The following is a 23,305-nucleotide window of genomic DNA, read 5'->3' on the forward strand; positions in this document are numbered from 1 at the left end:
CACTAAAAAATAAAATTATAAATAGGAATTCCACGTGTGAAAAAATATGCTGTGTGATTCTGAGGTTCACTTTTTAAATAAGAACTTTTCTTAAAATCCAACGTCTAGCTCCTTAAAATGTGTTTTTCATGCAAAAATGTGAGACTGGGCTATGGCTGGCTCTGGATCTCCTCTTTGAGCCTGTGTGCCATGTGGGATGCTCCCAGGTTTGTGGCTCTGGGACATGCCTGGGCAGAGTCTCAGCTGGGTGTGTGACAGAAGGAAGCTTCACCTTTCCGAGCCGCCTTCCACAAGGAGAGGGGAGGACAGGAGACACTGGATTCCCTGGGAGCTGAGGCGTGCAGTCGCAGTCCCATGCATCAGCTGAGCTGTGATAAATGACCTTGTGCACACACTTAACCTGTTACAAAGACAGGTACAAATTGTAATCTCGAAGCTCTTTCATTTTCCATGTCTCTGCTGACATGAAGCAGCTCACTGAGCTGTGGTACCCCAGACTTCCCCTGCCACCAGGGACAAGCCAACGAAATAACTTGCTTGTTATTCATACAATCATGAGATCAACTGAAAAATTATGTGTCTCCTTAAAACACCCTGCATGAAGCTTCTGAATTTGCCACTTGGCTTTTGAATGGCCTTTTAAAGCTTTCTGTGCAATTCCAAGGACTGAGAAAAAGAAATGTTTGTTTGTTTGAAAAGAAAATATTATATTTTACATCAAGAAAGACTGAAAAAGCTTTGTTTTTAAGGAAAAATATTTCATGAGACCTAGCCACAGCTCACTGTATTTTGCCTATAACAATGAGCTGTGGAGAAACAAAATCATAAAATTTCAATTAGGACCTTTTTTTTTTTCTTGTCACGACATGTAACTTAAAGACCTTGTTTACAAAAATGCTCTGTAGAGAAAGATGAGAATTAGCAAACAATTCTTTGCTGCTCTCTAGCCTAGCTTTTATAGAGTGATGGGATACTGCCTGTGGTAGCTTGTATTACCTATGCTTATTGACAGAGTACCAGCTCTGAGAATTAACTCCACAACTGCAGTTGATGTTACTCTTAAACACATAATTGGTGTGAACCTATGGTATGCAGTTGTTTATTTAGAGATGTCTGCACAATTACTGTAAATGTTGAGTGTATTATTCAACCAGTGGATGTCTCAAGTGTACAAAGCACAAGAAAGCCTCACTGAATCTTTATTATTCTAATTGCTTCCTTTAGGAGATATGATTTGTGAACTAGCTAGCATGCCTTCAGGGTAATATTCTGTCGGCCCTTAAGGTACTTAAGTGTGATAGTTATAAGCGTTTTTTGTTGATATTTTTGTTTGTGGCCTGAAAACAACTTAAGAAAGTAATCTTTTTTTCCTAATCCCGCACAGCAAACCCTTTCATAGCAGTTTGGTGCTGTCACCTCAAGCTGTATAAGATTGAAGTGCAAAATTCTTTATCAGTTTGGGAAACATACATCTAGAAAGGAGACAAAATAGCATATTCTTACCTTGGTGATATTTCACGGAATAATTTTCATATTGCATCATGCACATATATTTGAGATAACAATCAAACAATATGTTACAGGTTTCAAGTGTTTTGCAAGTTTTTTACTGCCAGAATTATCAATGTCAACACCATTTAGATATTCCTAAGTGTTTGTACACTTTGCATACCGAATGGGACACACATATGGAAAAGTACCATTCCATAGGTTATACATGTACGAGGCAAAGTTAATTTGCTTGCACACCTGCAAACCTGGAATTTCCTGACTTTTTTGAATCTTTGGCATTCCAGCCATAAATGGATATTAATCTTCTATTTATCATTTAGCAACTTCAATGTTAGCTTTCACATTATTATTATTTGTATGAATATTAAACATTAGAGGATTAGAGGTTCCAGTTCTCTATGTAAATTCTAATTAGTTTCCATTGAAGTTTGAAACTTGGAGCTTCAAGACATTCAAAGGGAGAGCTTGTGAGCAAAAGCCATAGCAACATGCTCTGTGATTAAAAAGAAAGCTCTTATCTGGGGGTAGAAGAAGGGATGAGTCACTGTGATAATATGCTGGTTTCAGGGAGCTGTGGGATCAGCCTGCTCCAACAACTCTGAGGCATTTCCAAGTACATTCTATGCTGCGGCTGCCGCTCTGGCCGTAGGATGCTCTTTGCCATAGAATGTTTATGTTCACTTACTGTTTTGGCACATCTCCCTGAAGAGTGCAAGCAGGAACAGGAATGTTCATTATGAACCATTTATGTATCAAAGTTCCAGAAATTTCCTGGGATGAAGAAAAAGTAGGGTTGTTTTATGGATTTTTTTTTTTTTTGGTGGGTTTTTTTTAGTTGGTTTTCTTTTTTTTTGTTTGGTTGGTTGGTTGGTTTTTTTGTTTGTTTTTTTGTTTTTTTGTTTTTATTTCCAAGACTGATCATTAAGGATCTCACAGGACTCTTAGGGAGAGGGAAGATGCCCTTCTCAAATAAAGACTTTCAAGATAATGTTCCTGGAAGTTTTTAGTGATAAAGAGGACACTAAATTTCATTCTATTTATATTTAGCTTACTCTCTATTTTTGAATTATAAAAGGAGTAGGATGTAGTCAAATGTGACCTCTTGAAAGCCCTTCTGTCTCCTCTTCTCTTAACGCTGTTCATCTCACTGGATGTGAACAAAGATGCATTTTTCTCTTTCCCATGTGCATAGATTTATACCAGCTTATTTAATGGATCTAACAGTCCACCCATATTCAATGTGCCAGAAGCCTAATTTCTTAAAAGAAAGTTTATTATGCTGCTCTTGCATTTACTTGCAATGGCAAGTAAAATAATAGCATGAAATTAATGTTAATTAAAATAAGGGTAATAAACAGAAAAAAATTCTTCAGGATTTTATAATACTCAGATACATATTGACTAAGCAATGCAAACTGTTTGTGTATAAAAGTACTGTCTTTTAGTATGACTGAATTGCTGATATGCTTAGAAAACATTCTTATGTGGGGTTAGAGTTTGTGATTATTTTTTCTCCTGCATTTATTGGTTTAAAATACATACTTTAAGGATGAGACAAAAATATTTATCGCTCGTACTTATTCAGGACCAGAGGCTCTCTATAGATCTTTTATTCTATTCCATTAAGTTGTATAAGGGACTGTAGCTGTTTAAAAACACAAAAATTACTCATTTTGAAAAGGAGACTGATGATGCAAGTTTTCATATCTTAATATGGCATCAGCTGCAGAGAGACAAAAGATGAGATGACAGCTTTAATTCATTGGTCACAGTATTCTTTATACATTTAAGCCCATCTGGCCACTTGTGTGGAACTTCACTTGTCTGTCTCCATAAAATCTGAAGCAACCCATCTTAACCTTGCACAAATAGGCATGAAATCCATAAACCCAGCAGACACAAAAGTGTATTAGTAAGAAAAGAATGAGTCTGCAATGGTGAACTTTCAGGCTAGGCAGTGCACTTAGGATCACAGAAGATAAAGAGAGCTGAAATATGAAATAAAATTTCCAATAAGGTAGCAGTCAAAGGTGAGGGTGATTTCTCAGCAAAATAGATATTTGACTTCAAGGTCACAATAACTGGAATCTGGAATCCTTCACTGGAAGAAGCTGTTATTAATTTAACCTTTTCCATTCAAAAAGGTATCCTTTTCCTGAGGAAATAATTTGTTGTGATTCCATCTCTTGTTTGTATTGAAGTTTCTTATATTTTATGTAGGCTTATTTTGGCATAATGCGAGATGTCATCATTAAAAAAAAATCTATTCTATTTGCTTAGTTCATAGGGGAAACATACTGGTTTTAAGCAGATAGGTTTTCATATCTAATATAGTTCATATTAATAGAATTAATAACAGCACCTTTCTCCTTAAAACATTAATCTCTTGTTCTGAATTTGATGTCACGACCAATAGTATAAAGCAACTATCTCCTGGATTTATACAGGAGTAAAAGTGGGTATTTCAAAGACCAAGCTGTGGAATGCCTAAAGCAATATCCGCTCTGAGTAAAGGCTTTGAATTCTTGCCCTTGCCCTGTGCAGTAATGAAATTTCCAGTGAGCACTCAGTGTGGTGGTAAAGCATCACGAAGGCAGTATTTTGGATTTGAGTTGCTTCACTTCAGTCAGAAAGCTTGGTCACTAACTGTGTCTTCTTACTGCTGTTCCTAGAAGGTTCCTGCAAAAGTTCAGTACTGAAAGAACAGAAAGGACCAATTCTTAAAGGTGTTATTTCTATAAAAACAAATATATATATATATTCTGTGAAAAAATACTTGTTCTTTATTTTGATGTGGGTTATTTAAGGCTAAACTGGTTTTGAAAAGCACTGCTTGTTCATTACTAGTGAGACTCCTTGGCAGTTTTTAGCAATTCATAAATTATTTTTTAGTTATCCTTTATCTTTTTCATCTGTATTTAAGGGGGCAGGGTTGGTTATTTTGTAGTTTTACTTTTTTGTCTGCATCCTTTTAATATTCAGTCTTTTTTTTTTAATTGGGGTCAAAGTGAGAGACTGAGAGACTGCAAGCAGTACATTAGACTGTGTAATACAAGATTTAAGTAATCTGTCAAGAATTGCTGGATTAAAAGATCTCTCTGAATACCAACCTCATGTGAATGTAGTTTAAATTTGCAACTGTGATTGTCAGTTCTGAGAGTGGACTTTGGGGAGCTGACTTGCACCCATTCACATTGCTACTCATACTTCATACTAGAGCCTTTCTTCACTTGCCATGTTTTTTGCTGAGTTTCTGAATAATTTTCTGAAGCTGATATTGGTTTTTTTTTTTAAATTAAAGAAAAATGAAATACAGCAGTCCACAGGTTTGTAATTTAGCAGCCTTTCTATTTGTATACCTGGTAGCCTGATTTTAGCAGCTTTTGTAAACGAACAAGTGTCAGTGATGTTGGAGGTACCTGTCTTGTACAGAAAACAAATCACTTCTGTCTAAACCTGTAAAAGTGAGATTTTGAAGAGCAGTCTTAAGGATTTTACCTTGAGAAACTGTAATTATGCCAGCTCTTTTCATGCTGCCTTTTACAGCTGTTCTTTGAAATTAATCGGCTGTTACGGGTGTCTCTGTTTCAGATTCTCATGGAAACCCTGTGTCTTCAGAAGATCAAGTCAGTTTAGCCCAGCAGATTTCTGATGTAGTAAAGCAGCCTGCCTTTATTGCTGGCATTGGTGCAGCCTGTTGGATTATCCTCATGGTCTTCAGCATCTGGTTGTACCGACACAGGAAGAAGAGGAATGGACTGACGAGTACTTATGCTGGTATCAGAAAAGGTGCCCTATTACCTGTTTCAGGCTGCTGAATGCCTGTTTGTTGCCTATTTATTTTGTCATCAGTCTCTTGTTCTTCTCAGGCTCACATAAGGAATTATCAGCTTACTTCCGTACTTCCTTGAAGTGTGGGTCAGGAGCCAGAGCAGAGAGCAGCAATATTTACATAATGTGCTAAGTCTGGCTTTAGAGCATAAGTCTTGAGCTAAATACCAGGAGTAACTTTTCGTAAAGATACTCCTACAAATGAGAAATATAAAGATGGGTTTAAGGCCAGGAGCTCCCAATATGCCCTTGCTCTCTGACGCTGTATCATCTGAAGAGGAGCCATCTGAAATGGGTGGCTGCTCCTTGTCCCCCTGTTCAGTGCTTTGCCTGCTGCTGGGAGTGCTAACAGTGGTGAACACTGCAGTAACACTTTGGGTGTGGGTACTTGAGTTTCTTCTGTTCTGGGAGAAGTGTGGCTGCTTGCAGAAGCACAGGGTTCAGTCTGTTTCCAAGACTCTCTTCATGAATGCTGCTGTGAGACCCTTGGCTGGGACTGAGTTCTGGGGCTATCCCATCCTGCATCTGTGTTTAGTTAGAATGGCAGCAGTGGGGCTAACTTAAAGCACTCCTCATTTTCATGTTATTTCATGTTACTGATATGTCTTGTATATCACATTGTCAGTGGTCAACAAGTGCTTTGCAGTATGCTCTTTGACAAACAAAACTAAAATCTCTACCTGGAAGATCTTCTGGAACAAAAAAAAAAAAAAGACTCTTCCAGATCAAATAATTTCTTGGTTAAACCTGGAGATTAAAACTGAATTAAATGAGCTACAGTTCATTATATCTCCAAGCAGTACCTCATAGGCACTTGTAGAGTGAAAACCATTGATTTTGGAATTAATCAGAGAATGGGATATCCTACTTTTGACGAACTAGAGGGATTATATTTGACATTCATCAATCAGAAGACAGGCTTAGGTTTAAAAGGTGGATGCATCTTTGTGTATAAAAGGTGTCATGAGATTACATTCTTTAGTTCCCAAGAATGAATGTGTTATGGGCAAGACAACAGGCAAATCAAACACAAATGGTTTTAAACAGCAGCAATACGTTGCTGTGTAAAAGAAGCAGTGCTAAAAATAGCAAATGAGCGAGTGGTAACGTGGAAATACGTCTGGAGTGTTGCAGAGTTGAGAGGTCCTCCATGCTATTAAAGTACCAGTGCTCACTGTGGACTCCAGGCACAGTGGTTGTAGTGGAGTTGCAGCCAAGGAAATCGGGAAGGAATTGCACCCTTGATTGTGTTCTGCTGGGATTTCTTAGGCAGGACAGCCCCCCACGTAGTGCTGCACTGGCCTGTGCTGTTTTGTTTTACTAATAGCATGCTGCCACACTGCCTTTCTACAGCTCTATCACACTAACATCGCTGTGCTTTCACCAGTACCTATGATTAAGCAAAAGGCATACAATTTGTCCTTAAAAATGGTTACTTCAGTGACATCAGCTATTGTTCAAAACAGCTGTGTTTTTCAATATCTTTAAAAATATCTTTTGTGTAATTTGGGGGGAGTTTAAATGAAAGTGTACAGAAAAGTAGGGTATGTATCGTTGGTATCAAGTTTTCTTCAAAGACAAAACCTATCTTTAGTGAAATATGAATTGCAAAGTAGTTTGCCACTCCACAGTTCATCAAGCCATCACTGCAAGCCCAAACTTTCTTCAGCCTTGCATTTATTTATTTTCATCTTTAGCTTCAAGCCTGTCATCTGTTAAAATACTTCATTACTCCCACACATACATACTGTACTAGCAGACCTACACACTCGGAAGAGTTTATTAATAGAAGCTCTAAGAATTAAGTCATTCTTTCATGTGGTAGCAATAAGATTTATTTCAGTTGAACTGCCTCAGTTCCTCAAGAAACTAAACTAGGTTTAATACTTGGCTCACAGAACAGTAACAGCACAGTAGCTTAAGATTATTTTTCATGTCCCTGTGATTTGCAAATTATTTTGAGATTCTTGATTCTCTTTGGAATAGCTCAGGTTTAAATGCCCATTCTGTTTTAATGAAAGCTTGTTACTATGGTTCTAGATTTGGAATGTAACTAAATTAATCTTAACTATGGGCAAAGGCCTAGCTCAAAGAAAATACAATGGTATTCCCAAGAAAAAAAGCTTTGCTACAAATGCAGCCTGAAATGGCCAAATACTCATTTTTTCTTTCTTTGCTTAGTGTCATATCCCTGGAAATAAATTGGCTCGGTAAAAAGGGAGCAAACCTACAGCATATCCTAAATTATAACAACAAGACACACTGCACTCCCCACAAACTTTAGAGTTCTTAAAAAAAATGTGTTCAAGAAGTTGTTCTCTTAGCCAGAACCTTTTCTTCCTGTGCTGGCTTTGCTGATCACCTTCTGTCTCCGGGCTGTTTTTGTGAATATTTGATTGTTTCTCTTAGCTTCTCCTGTCATCAAAAAGGGCAATGTTAGCCTTGTTCTGCCATCAGTGAGAGGAAAACGATGCTGTCTTGTCAACAGGAGGGGGAGCGTGTGCTAATAGGAAGAGCAGATGCTGGTGCTCTATATTTGGATTAGAGACCCCATATTGATCCAAAGAGGATTTATAGTAGCTGTGAGAGAGAAGATTGTCAAGCAGTGTCATTGTTCTGTTGTTAACCTTTCCCTCTTAAAGCCAAGGGTTGGAAGGTAGAAAGGTGTTATATCTAGGAAGATGTTCTTTTTTGTGATTATTTAAGAAAGACAATAACTCTGTATAAGAGTCTCATCTCTGAAAACAAAAATTAATTGCTGCGGTAGATTTTAGTGTCTTTATTACAGTGAGAGTTGGTGTCATTCTTGATTCAGAGGCAGTAAAACAGCAGTTCTCTTTGTTCCTTTTTATGATTATTATTTCCTTACTGAATACTTAAGTGTGCCTATTAGTTCAGTGTAATGAGCATTTACTTAGTGAACTGCAGATAAGATTCAATAGGACCTTGATAAGGCTTTGTTAAGGAATTTGTCATTCTGCATTCTAGAATGATTAACAGTGTGGGGGTTTTGTTTGTGCTAGGATTTTCAGAAAAAAAAAAAAAACTTAAAATACCAAACTGAGAGGGATTTAAAAGGCTAAATCACAATCTCATCCCGCTCAGGAGTACAATAGAATATCAAGCTTTTTGCTTCTGTTTTTTTTTTTTGCCCCCCTGATAATAGTACCTAGTACCTGCAGAGACCATCTTCTTTCTGAATTGCAGTTTTATTTTTATATCAATGTGACTGAACTAGTGGGTTAGTTACATATATTTGTTCTATGTTCAGCTGTCTGCTAGATTTATACTAATGTGGTATGTTTCCCTTTCTCTCTTCAGCTTAATAACCAGTTTGTATTTTGTTTTGATTTTTCAGTCCCGTCTTTTACCTTCACACCAACAGGTATATATTTGCACTTTTCCCCCCTTCTTTGTTACTGAAGCATGTGTTTGTGGTACTATTTCTCTTTCTCTGACATAACCAACCAGTCCAGTTGTTCTGAAGGGGTTTTTTTTAAACAATGTCATTAATGACAGGTATCATTATTTGTTTTCTGAGCAGTGTGCATTTGCTTTGTGGCTGACAATATTTTCTATATGTGTGTACCATTTCATAGCACAACATTCCATGCCAGCATGCCATTTTGTAGCATGATCCTGTCAGTTTGTACAACCTGGGCTCTCTGCCTTCATATTCCAAGGGAGTAGTGTGGCCTCCCACATCTAGCTATGCAAAAGGTGCATCTGATGGAGGAACAATGACTTAGCAGAGCCCAGATGCTGACTTGAAAGAGATTCAGTGAGATTATAGTTGGTGAAATATTTGCCCTTTTTTCTTTCCTCTGAATCTGCATTAATCCAGTGACCTCAGAGCTGTCTGCTTTGGAAGATACAGAAAATCAAAGTGTTACAGCAGTTACATTGCTTTTCTTCCTACCTCAGATGGTATTTTGCCATGAATTTTTAAATGAATTATCCTATTCATCTTAAAAAGAGGTGTATTTCAAATTTAGTGTAAGTTTAAAATCACCTTTTTTTTTTGTTTTGTTTTGAAATGTGCAAAATATGACACAATCTGAACCACAGCTCACCAAAGCCCACGAGAGCCTTTCCATGCTGTAGAGCTGACCTTCAGTGGGTCCTGCAGTCTGGCAGCTGAGCTGCTCATCCTCTGCAGTAGATAAAATCCAGCACATTCTGTACCCGTCAGTATTCTGCTTCTCTTTTAGCAACAGACAGGTCGTTTCTTCCTCCTTTGTTCTGAATCCTCCATTTTCACAAGAGACCTGCAGGACTTGGATATCCAGGCAGGGTAAAACCCACCCAGCCACCCCCTCCTGTGCACACGCAGTTTCCCAGGGAATATTGGCTCATAATCAGCACCGTGCTGATGTGGCCTCTGTGCAGCAGCCGAGTTACATCCTCCAGGCTGGACCACAGAGGAAGCAAGCCCCGTGTGCCTGCACTCATCCACACAGACCAGGCTGTGCTGGGTTAGAGTCACCCACGTGCTTCTGATCAAACCCAAGACTTGAGTTCCTGCTCTCACAAGTCAGCCTGTTATGTTCAGTGGAGTTGTTTCCTTGTTCAGCACGAGCCAGAGTGGCCCTCAATGTTTCTGCAGGCCTTTGAGTGCCTTGGTGGAGAATAATACAAACTCTTTATTGTTTTGCTGTTACTTTAATTGGCTAAACAGAGGGCTTCTATTGGAGTCTCTGCTGTAGCATGCCACTGAAATTCTGCAGAGGTTGGAAGCTAACATCTATTCTCTCCATCGGATTCTTAACATTAAAAGAAAATACCAGGGTTTCTTAAGAGTGACAGAGCTGGAAAATAAGTAGCCCTGAGATTTTTTGAAGAAGAAATTGAGAAAAACATAAAGCATGTGAAGCACTTTAAAGAAAAATCCTTGTTTTTCAGTCCAGAATCTCAGTCATGCTTTGACTTTAAATGGAACCAGGCTCCCCTCTGTAGCATTACCTTCAGTAAAAGACTTACCTGTAGGAATGCATCCTACATTTTAATCCTGTTATTGTAATCACTGCCAGCATTTATCTCTCTCTTGCAGACTCCCAGTTTGGAGTTCTTCTAAAGAGCAGAATTTGGCTGCTTATTTTCACCACATTCCTAGCTGGAAATTGTAGAATCCATCAGTATCTGCAGGGAGGCAATCTCCTTAACCCTTTGCCAAACTCAATGCAAATCTGCAAAATTTATAGCACTGTTTCTTCTTGGATGTTTGCGTCCTAAAAGCTAACTTCTCAAACATCTTGCTTCCTGTGAAGGATATGCAATCCATGCCAACAGCCAAATGCACGTGTACATCCACTTTGTTAATGGAGAATACTTCTGAAATGCTAGAAAAACTGTTCCTTCTAATTTAGAAAGTGATCTTTCTACTTTTGAATCAACATTTATATAGTTAGTTAGTCTTATATTTATTTATTTTTAGATTATATAATTTATAAATTCAGTTGTAAAATGTTTTAAAATGTGGAGCTTCTGTGGACTTCTAGAGTATGCTTGTTCCCTGAGTGTATTGCAGTAACATTCAGAAAGAGCATTTGTTTGTGCAGTAGCTTCAGCTGTAATGAGCCATTATTTACATTAGAAGTAAGGTCTGTTACAGAGTCATGATACCTCTTTAATCTTGCCAAAATAATAAGGTAGAGCAAAGTTTTAACATCCAGCCATTCATGAAATAAATATATGACCTAAATTATTCCACAGAGTAAATCCAGTGAAGTCAGCAGAGTTATGTTAAGAGTAAGTTCAACCTGATGTATGGCTTCCTGCTTTCTTAAGCAATACATGTGTGTGTGTGTGTTCAGAACAGAACTGAAATATAAAACCCTGTTGGGGCTAGGACTAGCAGTTATCAAACAACACAAGTATTATGTCTAAACTTGGATTTGAAGCAGTAGCTTGCAGAATGAGACTCAGAATTAATGTGTAAACAATGTACTATTATCGTCTTAGCTAAAATGAAACAGGTGAAACAAATATGGTTATCAAAGGAGTCTTGTGTGGTTTTTTAAATTTTTTCCCTCTTTTTATCTTTAACTATTTCAGTAACATATCAGAGAGGAGGAGAGGCCGTAAGCAGTGGAGGCAGGTAATTATGTGCTTTATTCTTACAGATATAAATTGTGTGCAAATAAATTTAAGGATTCTGAGAGTTTACTTGTCCTTGTAAATGGTGGCAGAATAACCACAGAGATATGTTTTAGTTCATTATATTAATGTATACATTTTGGCCATGTGTTTTCTGTTTAGAAGGAGGGTATATAGTTTGAATTTTCAGGTTGACTTCCAAAACATTATTTGAAATATTTTCACCTTTGTTAACCTGTAAAAACTGCATCTCAAAAAATGAGCAGCAGAGGGAGTGCTTTAACTTCAAAATAAAGACCTGGCTTACCACCTGATTAAGGGAGTAAAAGTAATTAAGTAATGGCCTTTATGAAGATTAAGAAATATAGCTGCCTCACAAATACTGCAAAGAAGGAAAATGTTTATTGGAAAAAAATGTTGAAGACATAAATGGCTTGTAAGGTGACATTTTAAGAAAAAAATCTTTCTGTGAATGCAAAGTAATTAAAGCATTGCTTAAGATAGATGGGGCACTGAAGGAGAAGGAAGCAGGCTGTAAATTTGCAGCCACACACTCTGAGAACCAGGTCCATTCCAGACTGAGGGTTTAAGTAAGGGATGTTTACTGGGTTTTATGTTTTTACTTAATTAATGGCCATGGAGAAAACAGTAATTTACATTTCCTCTGTAGGGGTGAAGTTTTCTTCAGGAAGAAAAATAATAGTTTTAGCAAAAAGGCAGGTCGGAGCAGTGGTGCTTTAGTAGCACACCATTTTTTCTCTAGGTCACATTCAAAGATTTGGCTTGATTCTGAAATAATACTAAAATCTCAGAGACCAGCTGGGCAACAAAGTCCTGTAACAATTCCTGCTCACAACTGGCATCTTGCGATTCCTAATTTCCAAGACCATGCAAAAATTTGGTATTTGTGAAGATTAGGCATAAAATAAAGCATTCCCAGTCTACCTGAGTGCTCTGCAGAGGTGAGGCTATTCAGCTCCTGTTGCAGCTGGACCTGGCATATTATGAGGAATTCCAGATATCTCTGCCCAGCACTGTGTGCTGCTGAACTCTCGTGGCCATAGGAGCAAGGAGGGAACCCTCTAGAGCAGTTACCAGGTGATTTTTGAATGGAAGAATGTGTAAATCACTGGGTTGCTGCTCTTGCTCCAGGATAGTGAAAAAATAAGAGAAGAGTGAAGCCTCTCTTTCCCTGAGAGTTGTTCAAAAAAATACTCAGCTAGCATCCTTTGTGTTCTTTGTGCCACTGTGCTTTCTCACTCTTCCCTTAGTACAGGCTAGAGGAAGCACTCTCACATAGAGGACAGAAATGAACCCACAAGTGTCTATATCGTGCACAGTAATTTTGGTACTTGTAGAGAATCAACTTCAATTTTACTGTCCTAGTGTTCAGCAGCAGTGCCAGAATTTTACAGTGTAATTGATTCAAGGTGCAAATGTCTGTGCTGGTTTTGTTTGTTTGCATATATAGCATTGACAGCAGGTGTGATGCAATTTATTTTGTAGGATATGAAACATACTTCTGCAATCTAAAAAAAAAAAAAAGTAGTATTTTTTGCATATGAAACCATCCTCTGATATCCAAACCTAAGGTTTTCATTTCCTTTATATTTGCAGTTTTTGGGAAAGGTTTAGCTTTTTTGCCAAGTATAGTTATATGAGCGTGTTAAAGCATTTTTCAGAATGTCACAGTGATATATTTCAACGTAATCCCCACTTGTGTGCTGCTGAAAAAATAACCATTTCTGTGGCAATCCCTTTTCTGGACAGGATTTGAGTAATGATAATTGTGCTGGATTGACTCCAGCTAGCACCCACACAGCCACTTGGCTCTGTCCACCCCTGCCTCAGACCCCATCCAGTAATTCAGGGAGTTAAGAAATTTGCTGCCAAGGTTAAAGATATTTGGAAATTATGATCTCAGATCATCACCAGGCTATGGAGCTGTAATGCAAGTATCTCTTGCCTAAGGTTCTACCTAAATGACTCCAATTAGTAGAATTCTCTTCTGCTTATATACACCACACCCAATTCCTTACATGACAGCAGGTGTGAATGCAAAGTAAATTTTAGAAACAAAGGATCTTAATTTTCTGTGCAAAGATCCAGTACACAGAAAATTAAAGTGCTGAAACATTCTGGGATCCTTTGTCTACCCTAAATGCCTTGAGCCATAGGTTCATTACAAGAGCAGAGTGTAGGGGAAAAAAGCAGGAACTTCAAATCACCTGACCTGCTCACAGGCCTACACAGTTGTATATTTATTTCAGATTTTTTTTTAAAAATACTTCTTTGCTGAATGCATATTGGCTGGTTTGTAAGTCTGACAGCAAGTCAAGCCTCATCACCTCCCATGTTAAATTGTCAGATGACATATGCAGTACAGAAATGTATATACACATATATATGTATAGATCTTTTAAATGTCATTCTAAGTCTGTGACTTAAGCCTGCAGCACTGACAGACTCTATCCCCCACAAATAACTGCATGCAGCTTGTATTTTCAACTTGCAGTTTAAGAGGATTAGCATATTTTATTTTTGAAGATCATCACATCTAATATTATGGAAAATCGTTTCTGCACTATTTCAAATGGAAAGTTGCCTGTTAAAACATTCCAAGAGAAGGAGACTGTGTTCATATATGTGTATGTGACAATAGCTAAAGTTGCCTATTTTTTTAAAGCACCTTAGTTATCAAAGGCAATTTTAAATTGTGTGGGACTGTAACAAGCATTATTAGCATAGAGACTGAAGAGCCACCAAAGATTCTACAGAAAGTTCATCAGAGAGACTTTCACAGCCACTGCAAAAATTCAGCAACTTGGAAAACAAGGAATGCTCTTCTTTCTGCTGATGACTTTATTCCAAATGCAGCCAGAATGCAGCATTCATATCTGAATATTTTCCAGGTGGTCAGTATTCCCAAATACCTCAAACTCTCTTAGGAGCTGAGTGGCTTCCTCATGGACAAGCGTGTGTCACCCACTCAGCATGGTTAGTGAGGTCCAAATGCTCCCAAGCCACAGAGGTTTCTGTTATCTGCTGTTCCCTTTGATGCACCACAACAGTACTAAATGATGGTGAGGAGAATTTGTTCCATAAATGACCAAGAATTTGGGAATATTCACATTTAAATTTGGCTCTTAATGCATATCCATCCTGCTTCCATGTGTGAATTCTTTGTTTATTTGACTTGCCAATATCCTCTTTTTTACCTTGCTTTCTTTTAAGAAAAATAAAAGTGCAACTTCCTAAGAGAAAAAAAAAATTAAAAATTAAAACCAAAGTGACAGGTAAATGTTGCTCACCAACATATAGTGTAGTCCAGCAAAATGAACTGATGCTGCCATTGACTGCTCACTGCTAAGGGATTTAGCAAGGAACAGGTTAGACAGGAAGACTTAAAATGCTAAACAATTGAATCAAGCAGTGTTTTCCAGTGCTCAAGCCTTTTGGTACGTGGCATTATTTTGGAATATCTCACCATTTGGGAAGAGTGTCACTGCAATGTGAAAATGCTTTATTTTGTTTAATTTTTGAAATGACCAAGCTTTGTTTTTAAAGGCCTGGACTCCTAAACATCAGTGAACCAGCCACTCAGCCGTGGTTAGCAGATACTTGGCCTAACACAGGGAACAATCACAATGACTGCTCCATCAACTGCTGCACCTCTGGCAATGGCAACAGTGATAGCAACCTTACAACGTACAGTCGACCAGGTTAGATATGTTTCTACCTTGCTAAGGAATCTTCTTTACAGAGTGTGTGCTTCTAACACCTGACGGAGTGTACAGGTTTGTTTGGGTTTTTATTTCCCATGCTTCTAGGCTTAATGTAGTGTCTCCTCTTTGTCATGATTATGCTTTTGGTCCCTTTTTTGGATCCTTTTTTGATCCTCTTTGGAGAGTTGCAGCAGGCTTAAGGAGCCCCTGCAAAGTTCAGTGCTGCCAAAACTCACACTGAAGTAATACATTTTGGCTTCTGAATAGAGCAGATAAGGTAATTTTTGGGTTGTTCAGTACATCCTCATTGCTTGGATGGAGAAGGAGAGATACCAACATGTTGCCAGTGTGGTCTTCCTTCTGGTTTGGATGTGATGGGAAGCAAGAGATAAAACATTGCTGCAGTGCTTGCAATAAAGTCAGTCTGTTTTGACACTCTCAGACCTTTGAGTGCCATTTTGCACAAAATTGGATAACTGGTGTTCTGCTTAGGGTGTGCAGATAAGCAAGTTAACTTCACACATTTAAAGCAATTACAAAATGTTGGGTTAAGTGGTTTTCTGGGAGCTTGAGCAGGACTCGGAGAGCTCTGCAAGAAAACCTCACGAGTTCTATGGAACACATTGCAGGAAATACAGCTCAGAGTGCTAGTTGTACATTTTGTTTTAAACAGACCTTAGGTTCCTTTTGGTTTAACCTAGTGTTACTGGTGAGGAATGAAATAAGTCTTTTCCACTACAAGTATTTCTACTGTTTTTTGCTGGTTTTTGCTAGTAGCATGTCCCAGCAATCCATAGAGGGAATATGTGAAGTCACATAAGTGCCAAGCAGCATTACCTCCTGTAATGAATGGGAAACCAGCTCAAATGGCTGCTAATTCATGAGTGGTGGTAATGGCAATTCATCTCCTGCAGTAATGCTGTCTGACAGTGACCAGTGCCAGCTGCTTCAGAGCAAGGTGAGAGATTTTGGCAGTGAGACTTGTCTCTCACTCTGGCTGAGGAGATCACATCCACCAGTACCTCTATAAAAAGGTTTGTGATTCAGGGATATCCTTTACTTTGGCAAGGACAGATATAGCAAGTTCTGGTAATTAACAAATTCAGAAAAGGAAGAGAAGGCACATTTTTGATGGTTGCAGCCTGTTATAGCATCTTGTATTGAACTGCAGTGGATTCTTCCTCATTTTAGCTTTCATATTAAGCTTGGTTCTGTCACAAAGTGTTTCCTTCCTTTCAAGTAGAACTTTGGAGCTTGCGTGTCAGACAATGTGCTCAGAGTGGTCTCTTCTTTCCTGGAAATTCTTCCAAATATTCTTAATTCAGTCATCGTGGGCTGGTTTATGCTCTGAAGCAGCAGTGATGGATATCCCCTCAGTAGTTGTGAATATGCAAAGTAGCTGCATTTTTAATTGCTTTTAAGTATAACACTGTCTTCCAAGTCTACGGAACGGGCACCAGTTGTTCCTAAAGTAGATGCTATTAAAAAAATCTGACTAGATAAATATTCTGTTATATAGGCAAACCAGTTTTAAGTACTTGTTATGAGGAATTCTAATGTGTCTGTGTAAAAAATGTACCTATTGCATATACTGTATTGATTATATTGCCTTACACAAAAATCAGATGTAGCTGAAAATGGAAGGAGGTAAAAATATTATAAGTGACTCTGCAAGGATATTGCAGCAAAGCCTGAGGTATCAGGAGTGAAGAATATACTGTATATATAATTGCCCAGTATAATACAATAGACTTGGAAAGGAAGAAAGACTAGTATGGTTTCAGTAGGTGAGAGACATGAAAACATTTAAAGTCTAGAAATCAAGAAGTTGAGGATTGTGAAGCAATAAATAACAGAGGCAGTAAATAACACCTCACATAAGAAGGAAAAATATATCAAACAGTAAAACCTTCAAGAAAACCCACAGGCTGGGTGGCATGAAATGTGCAGTGATAGGTTCTATGTGGCATGTTCTGATACTGTTCCTTAGTCTGAAAATGTGGATCGGTGGTTTTCTTACACAAGCGTTATTTTATTCCCCCTTCTCGGGTAATATATCTCTAAAAATATGTATGTGTTAGGGAGTGGTTTTGAAATTGAAAATCCTCTATGTTTGCTAGTTATTTCATTTAGAGTAATGGTAAAATACTGAATTCTATATATAGTTTGACTTGGCATCCTCTCCAGTAAATTCATTGTGGACACAGGTAATGGACTCTGGGTTTTGAATCAAATTCATTACCATAAATACTACTTCTTTTAAAAGAGGAAAACTATATTCCTTGTGAGAGTTATGTGATTATTGATGCATTAATCAACTGGAAAATTAGAATTTTTGCTTAAGGATCATTGAATGCTAGTTCCACTAAGCCTTCTAACTGCTGGCCCACAGACTATTTCATTCAGTATTCTCCCAGTGGAGTGGATGTGGAGAGGAAAAAAATATGTGGGCTTCTTGTCACACAGTGGCAAAAGAACATGGCAAGGCAGGGACACTGTTTCATGCAGTAGTGGCCAGAGTATCAGCACATGTCATTTTACTGTCTGAAATAAATGGTGGTCTCAGGATGCAGTAAATGTCAGAAGAATGAATTCATGCTGTCTATACAATATATCTTTAGCATGCAGGATAATGTATTACTGTGCTATTTCGTATTTTGCAATATCCAAAGCAACTGAAAATCAGCAAAAAATCTAGATTGCTTTTCTACCTTTTTTGTTTCAAGTTAATATACAAGATTGTACAAGCAAACAATGATCAAATAAAGACTTGCTATTTACTGGGTACTGAGTTGCCTTTTACATTGTACTGTTTTTCTTTAATTCTCTTATATGTAATAGTTTTTAAGTCTGTTTTATGAAAACCTGTCGTATGTCTATTTCTTATCACAAGTCCAAGAGTTTCTAGGTACTGTTGAGGTGACATGAGATGACAGTCTTATTTAGTTACTCCCGCTATTAAGTTTTGGTTCAATCTTCCTTGCAATGCAAGTGTTTTAATCACAATTACTAATTGAATATAGATACTGCTATGAGACTGATGTCTGAAAAACCTGAATGTTTATATGGAAAAGCCCAGCAAGGTAAGTCATTGTAGGTATAATTCAGCAGACTTGAATTTACAGTTACTCAGAACAGTGAACCCTACTTTTGGAGCAGTAGTGTGTAAGGTAAATAATATCCTGTAAAGTCTATAGTTAATGGCAGTATCTCTGCCTCAGTGTGTCTGCTCCATGAATTCGAGCCATGTAGTTGTGCAGTAAGGAAATGTTAGAGGGGGTTTCATGGAAAGTCTGGTGTGAGCGAACAGAATGACCTTTTCTCTTTTCTCTCCTCTGTGGTTAGCCGATTGTATAGCAAATTACAACAATCAGCTGGACAACAAGCAGACAAACCTGATGTTGCCTGAGTCAACGGTATATGGGGACGTGGACCTCAGCAACAAAATCAATGAGATGAAAACCTTCAATAGTCCAAATCTAAAGGACGGAAGATTTGTCAGCCAGCCTGGGCAGCCCACTCCGTATGCCACCACTCAGCTCATCCAGTCCAATATCAGCAATAATGTTAACAATGGCAGCGGGGACACGAATGAGAAACACTGGAAACCCTCTGTTCAGCAAAAGCAAGAGGTTCCACCCATACAGTACAACATTATGGAGCAAAACAAATTAAACAAAGGTGAAGAGCTTTTAGCTTGTTTCTCCTCTTTAGGCATCAGAGGAGTTTTGACCTTCTGGTTCTGGTAGTCTAAAGCTTTCAGGTTCAGCAGTTACAGGCTTCTGTGGTGCTTTTAGACTTCTGCCTCTTCAGATTCAGAAATACACTGTTAGCAGTGTCAGAAAGTTAATTAGCACCACGATAACCTTTGTGATATTGAATTTATTGTAAAAAATAACAAGCTGTATCTTTAGAAAAGAGTTAAATAAAATACATTTCCTATGGATATAAAAATAATTTAAATTAAATAGTAGTTAAGGGATTGGTTAGGACAGAGGCCAGATATTTTATTCATAAGCCAGATGCATGGTAGTTGCATTTTACTCTACCTTAAATTTTAAATAGGTCAACCCACTCTTCCCAGTCGTGGATGGAGACTCATTAAATCTACATGTCCATGTAAACGAATGAAATTTTGCATATCAAACTCTGTAAAATTGTATTGTGTTGTACACTGGGGACACAAATGGAGTGATCCAATTCATTTTAGACTTGTTCCTAGCAAGCCTTCAATTCTCATCTTGAGAGTCGATGCTACTGCACACAATTTTGGAAACTAAATTCCTGTTTTACCCTGACTGAAGTCTGTGGATCCAGAAGCTAAAAATAAATTGATTTCAGTGTTAACGGGAAACATCAGAATGTGCTTTTGAGGCCTTGAAGGCATGTTTCTTTAATATACTGTGTGGGAGCTGGAAGAAATAGATACGTGATTTCTTCTTTCTAGTCCTCCAGGCTACCATGCAACCTCTTTTAATAACCTGATTTGCAAAACAGTATCCCTAGGAGCTGGACCCATTCTAACTTGGAACTTTTTGCATGGATTGTTGTAACTCCAGTGATCGCATAGTGATAAGTGATCCAGTAAAAAGAAACATTTCATTACAGGAATGTTGATTTCTCTACCGGACCCATCTACTCACAGAGGAGTTCAAAGGGCAATATAAAATATCACACCTTCCCTTGACATAAACATGCCAAAAGAAAATTCAAGGATTTTGGCTCCTTACTAGAGGGTGAAAGCTGTATTTTTTGTAATTGTTCCCTTTCATGAACTGTGTATTACGTACCTCTTTGGGAATTAAAACGTGTTTGGTTTTTATGTGCTGGAAGATACTGCATCTTTCAAACTGTGTATATTACAGCTGCATATTCTCTAGCATATTGTAGTATGGAAAGGCCCCCTTAAAGCATTGTCTGCTGACAGTCATATATACATATTTCAGAGTGCTGATTTACTGTTTATCCTCTGTGTAAACATATGTGGTATATAGGGCTTCAGCGTGGTCTGTGGAATGCAACTAGGCTGAGAAACTATTACAGAATACACTCTGGTGTGGAATTTATCTTGCTCTTTTTTCCCATGCTTACATTATCACAAATGTTTCTGAGCAGATGGGGACTGAATTCTTAGTTTTGGTTGTTTTTTTTTTTGTTTTGGTTTGCTATTTTATGAGTCAATATTCTGATCGTGGTTTTCTCATTTCCTAAGTCAAAGCCATCTTGGTGCTGATTATACCTGTAGCTTTTGTGATGGGAAGTAACCATTTTGATGAGTTACATGCTGTGCTTCATTGTCACTACTTTATGTCGGGTGGTTCTGTTTATGACGCAGTTTCATTTGTTGTATGAAGAGTAACTTACCTCTTTTCTGTTCTCTGAAAATTGTAATTGCCTTTTAGCACAAGACTATTGTTCTGCCAGATGAATATTTTACTTCTGATTAGGTTTTACAGATCTGGTTGCCAGATCTAGATTTAAAAGCAGTAAGTGTATACCAAGTGCTTTGGAACTGGAGAGCAAAATTGTGGTAACAGCTATTAGCAAAAAAGGCCCTTCCTGTAGAACCTGCATAATCCAGTGTAAATAAAAGCATTCTTGGAGCCAGCAGACCTGAAACAAAGACTTCTCCTGTTGTAAACCAAATTCAGTTGGAGCTGCATTGTTGCTCCAGCAGATTGTTCAGCCCTTCTCATACAGAGCTGACTCTTGTGTGGGGGTGTCACCTTTGAAATACCAGAAGTAGCAACCTCAGTCCATTGGTTGCCCTGCATGCATAAATTAGGCAGAGACCATGGAAAATCAGTCAATCAAGGTGACAGTATTTGTATGTGAAATGCTCACACAGGAGATAGATAGATAGATAGATAGATAGATAGATAGATAGATAGATAGATAGATAGATAGAGTGAGTCATTGGGACTTGATCATTGCAGAGGCTTTGTGAAAACCCTGTGCATAGAATTCCATTTTGCTGCATTTTAGCTGTGCAGCTACTACGTACCCACGATTTCTCCATAGCCTACAATAAGAGGCAAGATAAAAATAAAACACAATTGCAGGATGATTTTTTTTTCCCAAAATGAATTTGTTTCTAGTTTGCCATTTTCAGGAGATCTTACTTTGTGTTATAAAAAAGTATAGAGGTGTTCCTGAAGCGCAGCATTAACCATACCATTAAACTTGCAGATTATCGAGTAAATGACAACATTGCTCCAACTATTCCCTACAACCAGTCATATGACCAGAATACAGGTGGATCCTACAACAGCTCAGACAGAGGCAGTAGTACATCTGGTGAGTACCTCCAGTGTTTTCCAAGCCTCAGGCTTTGTGGTGTTTGGGTGCTGCAGCCATGGTTAGCAATATTTATGGGCATAGACGAGGAGTGATGGGGAGGAATCCATGGACAGTAGATATTGAATGGCACAAAAACTCTCCCAATAGGTGTATGTATTTATTTTGCATCCTCATGATTGCTTAGTGTCATCTAAATGTCAGTTAAGTAACTGATTTTCCAAAATTGTGAAAGTCATGAACTGGAATGGAGGTTGGATTACCCTAACTGGGTAATGTCCATGTCCAGATAGGCAAGTCATTAAGTCATTACAATTTCTTTCCAACTGTCACAAAAAAAAAAAAAAAAATTAGTTTCTGTGTTAACCTTCCTGGTACTTTAGTGACTTATTTTCTCATCTCTTGGGTCTGTTTACCCAGTTCATGAACCAGCTCAAGATACCACAGCAGTTGAGTGATACCCAACAGAACTCTGCTTTAAGAAGTTTTTCATTTTGTAAATTAAACCCATGTATTTAGTTTGATTTCTGGTAGAGACATATGAGCTAAACCAGAAACTACACATACACTTGGTTTGGGGCTTTCCTGTAAGTGTGGTAGTTAGGCTGTGTTTATTTACATCTAACCAGTTCCAGGGTGCTCACAGTCACAAATGCCCTGAACTTTACATCTACTAATGAAGATGCAGACCTTCCCCATTCTGTTCTGCTGTTGCCTTTGATAGTCCAGTTGCCTTAATCCCAACCTGTGCTTTGTCCTGACCAATTCTGACTGAGGCACAGCAGAGACATCAATATGTTGATGAGCTCTGCTGTGCCTGTGGATGATCTGAATTCTCAATGGCTGGGATGAGATAAGCACAGCTCGCAATTCTCCCAGCTGCTCAGCAGTGTTGTTCTGAGAGTCAGTCTTTAGCCTTATCCCAGGTCTAAAAGATCGGGATGTGGGTGGTGCTAAACCTGTGCTCAATGATGTTAAGACTTGAAATGCAGCATGAAACATCTCAGGGGTATGAACCATGCAAATTAACAATGAGAGGGTGGTGTTCTCCATGCTGATACCTATTAGGGTTATTCATAACTCTTAACAATTTATAGTCATGTGCCAAGGACTCCAGCAGGAATGAAGAAAGGTGGCCAAAGTAATAAATTAATTGTGTTGAACCATGTATATATCATGGTGCTTAGGATACAGAATGCAGGTCGCCTTGGGATAGTTAGTGTCTTGTTTGACATACTGAGATATCACAAAAACAATTGCACATAGCTAAAACGTGTATCTGGCAGCTAATGTGGGACAATAATAATCAGAACTACTGTTAGTAACAGTGGAAAATCTGAGACAGCAGAAGTGAAAAACAGCCTTCCTAAATCTCACTGCAGTATATTTAATCATATATATAACGCTTTACTGTGATAATATAAAATCATGCCTCAGTTTAAGAGAGAAATGTGAAGGATTCTAAAACATCCTCAAAACCACAGTGACTTTATCTACATAAAAGGAGTTTATCTATAATGAAGGCATAACAATTGCAAAGAAGGATGAAAATGTATATATACCAAGGAACAATGGTTGAACTAGTTCTCCTCATAGCCATGTCCAAACTTAAAATTAGAGACCACCTGAATAATTGGTCTGAGTCCAAGTTTTTTGAACTGTTAAAGCTGCACTGCTTTATTATGAGCTGTAATTTTCCGGTAATAGTAGTTGAAAACATTTGTGAAATACTTCATCGATCTTTATTTTTTTTCTGTTATTTTATTTCTTCCAGCAATTATTTTCAGCTGCACCTGCCATGTAGACTAAAAGTAGTAATTTCATTGCACCTAAAATGTTTCAGT

General features: G+C 38.0%; 1 protein-coding gene across 1 annotated transcript in view; it reads left to right on the forward strand.

The window, feature by feature from the left end:
- ROBO1 (roundabout guidance receptor 1) overlaps positions 1–23,305 on the forward strand; it is a 488,203-nt gene that overhangs the window by 446,723 nt on the left and 18,175 nt on the right. The window contains exons 19-24 of the mRNA XM_062510764.1: positions 5,104–5,301; positions 8,702–8,728; positions 11,398–11,440; positions 15,007–15,161; positions 18,510–18,845; positions 21,354–21,461. Coding sequence (XP_062366748.1) covers positions 5,104–5,301; positions 8,702–8,728; positions 11,398–11,440; positions 15,007–15,161; positions 18,510–18,845; positions 21,354–21,461 — 867 coding nt within the window. The remainder of the gene's footprint in view (positions 1–5,103; positions 5,302–8,701; positions 8,729–11,397; positions 11,441–15,006; positions 15,162–18,509; positions 18,846–21,353; positions 21,462–23,305) is intronic.

This window comes from Cinclus cinclus, chromosome 2 (genome assembly GCF_963662255.1).
Source record: "Cinclus cinclus chromosome 2, bCinCin1.1, whole genome shotgun sequence".
Classification (NCBI taxonomy): domain Eukaryota; kingdom Metazoa; phylum Chordata; class Aves; order Passeriformes; family Cinclidae; genus Cinclus; species Cinclus cinclus.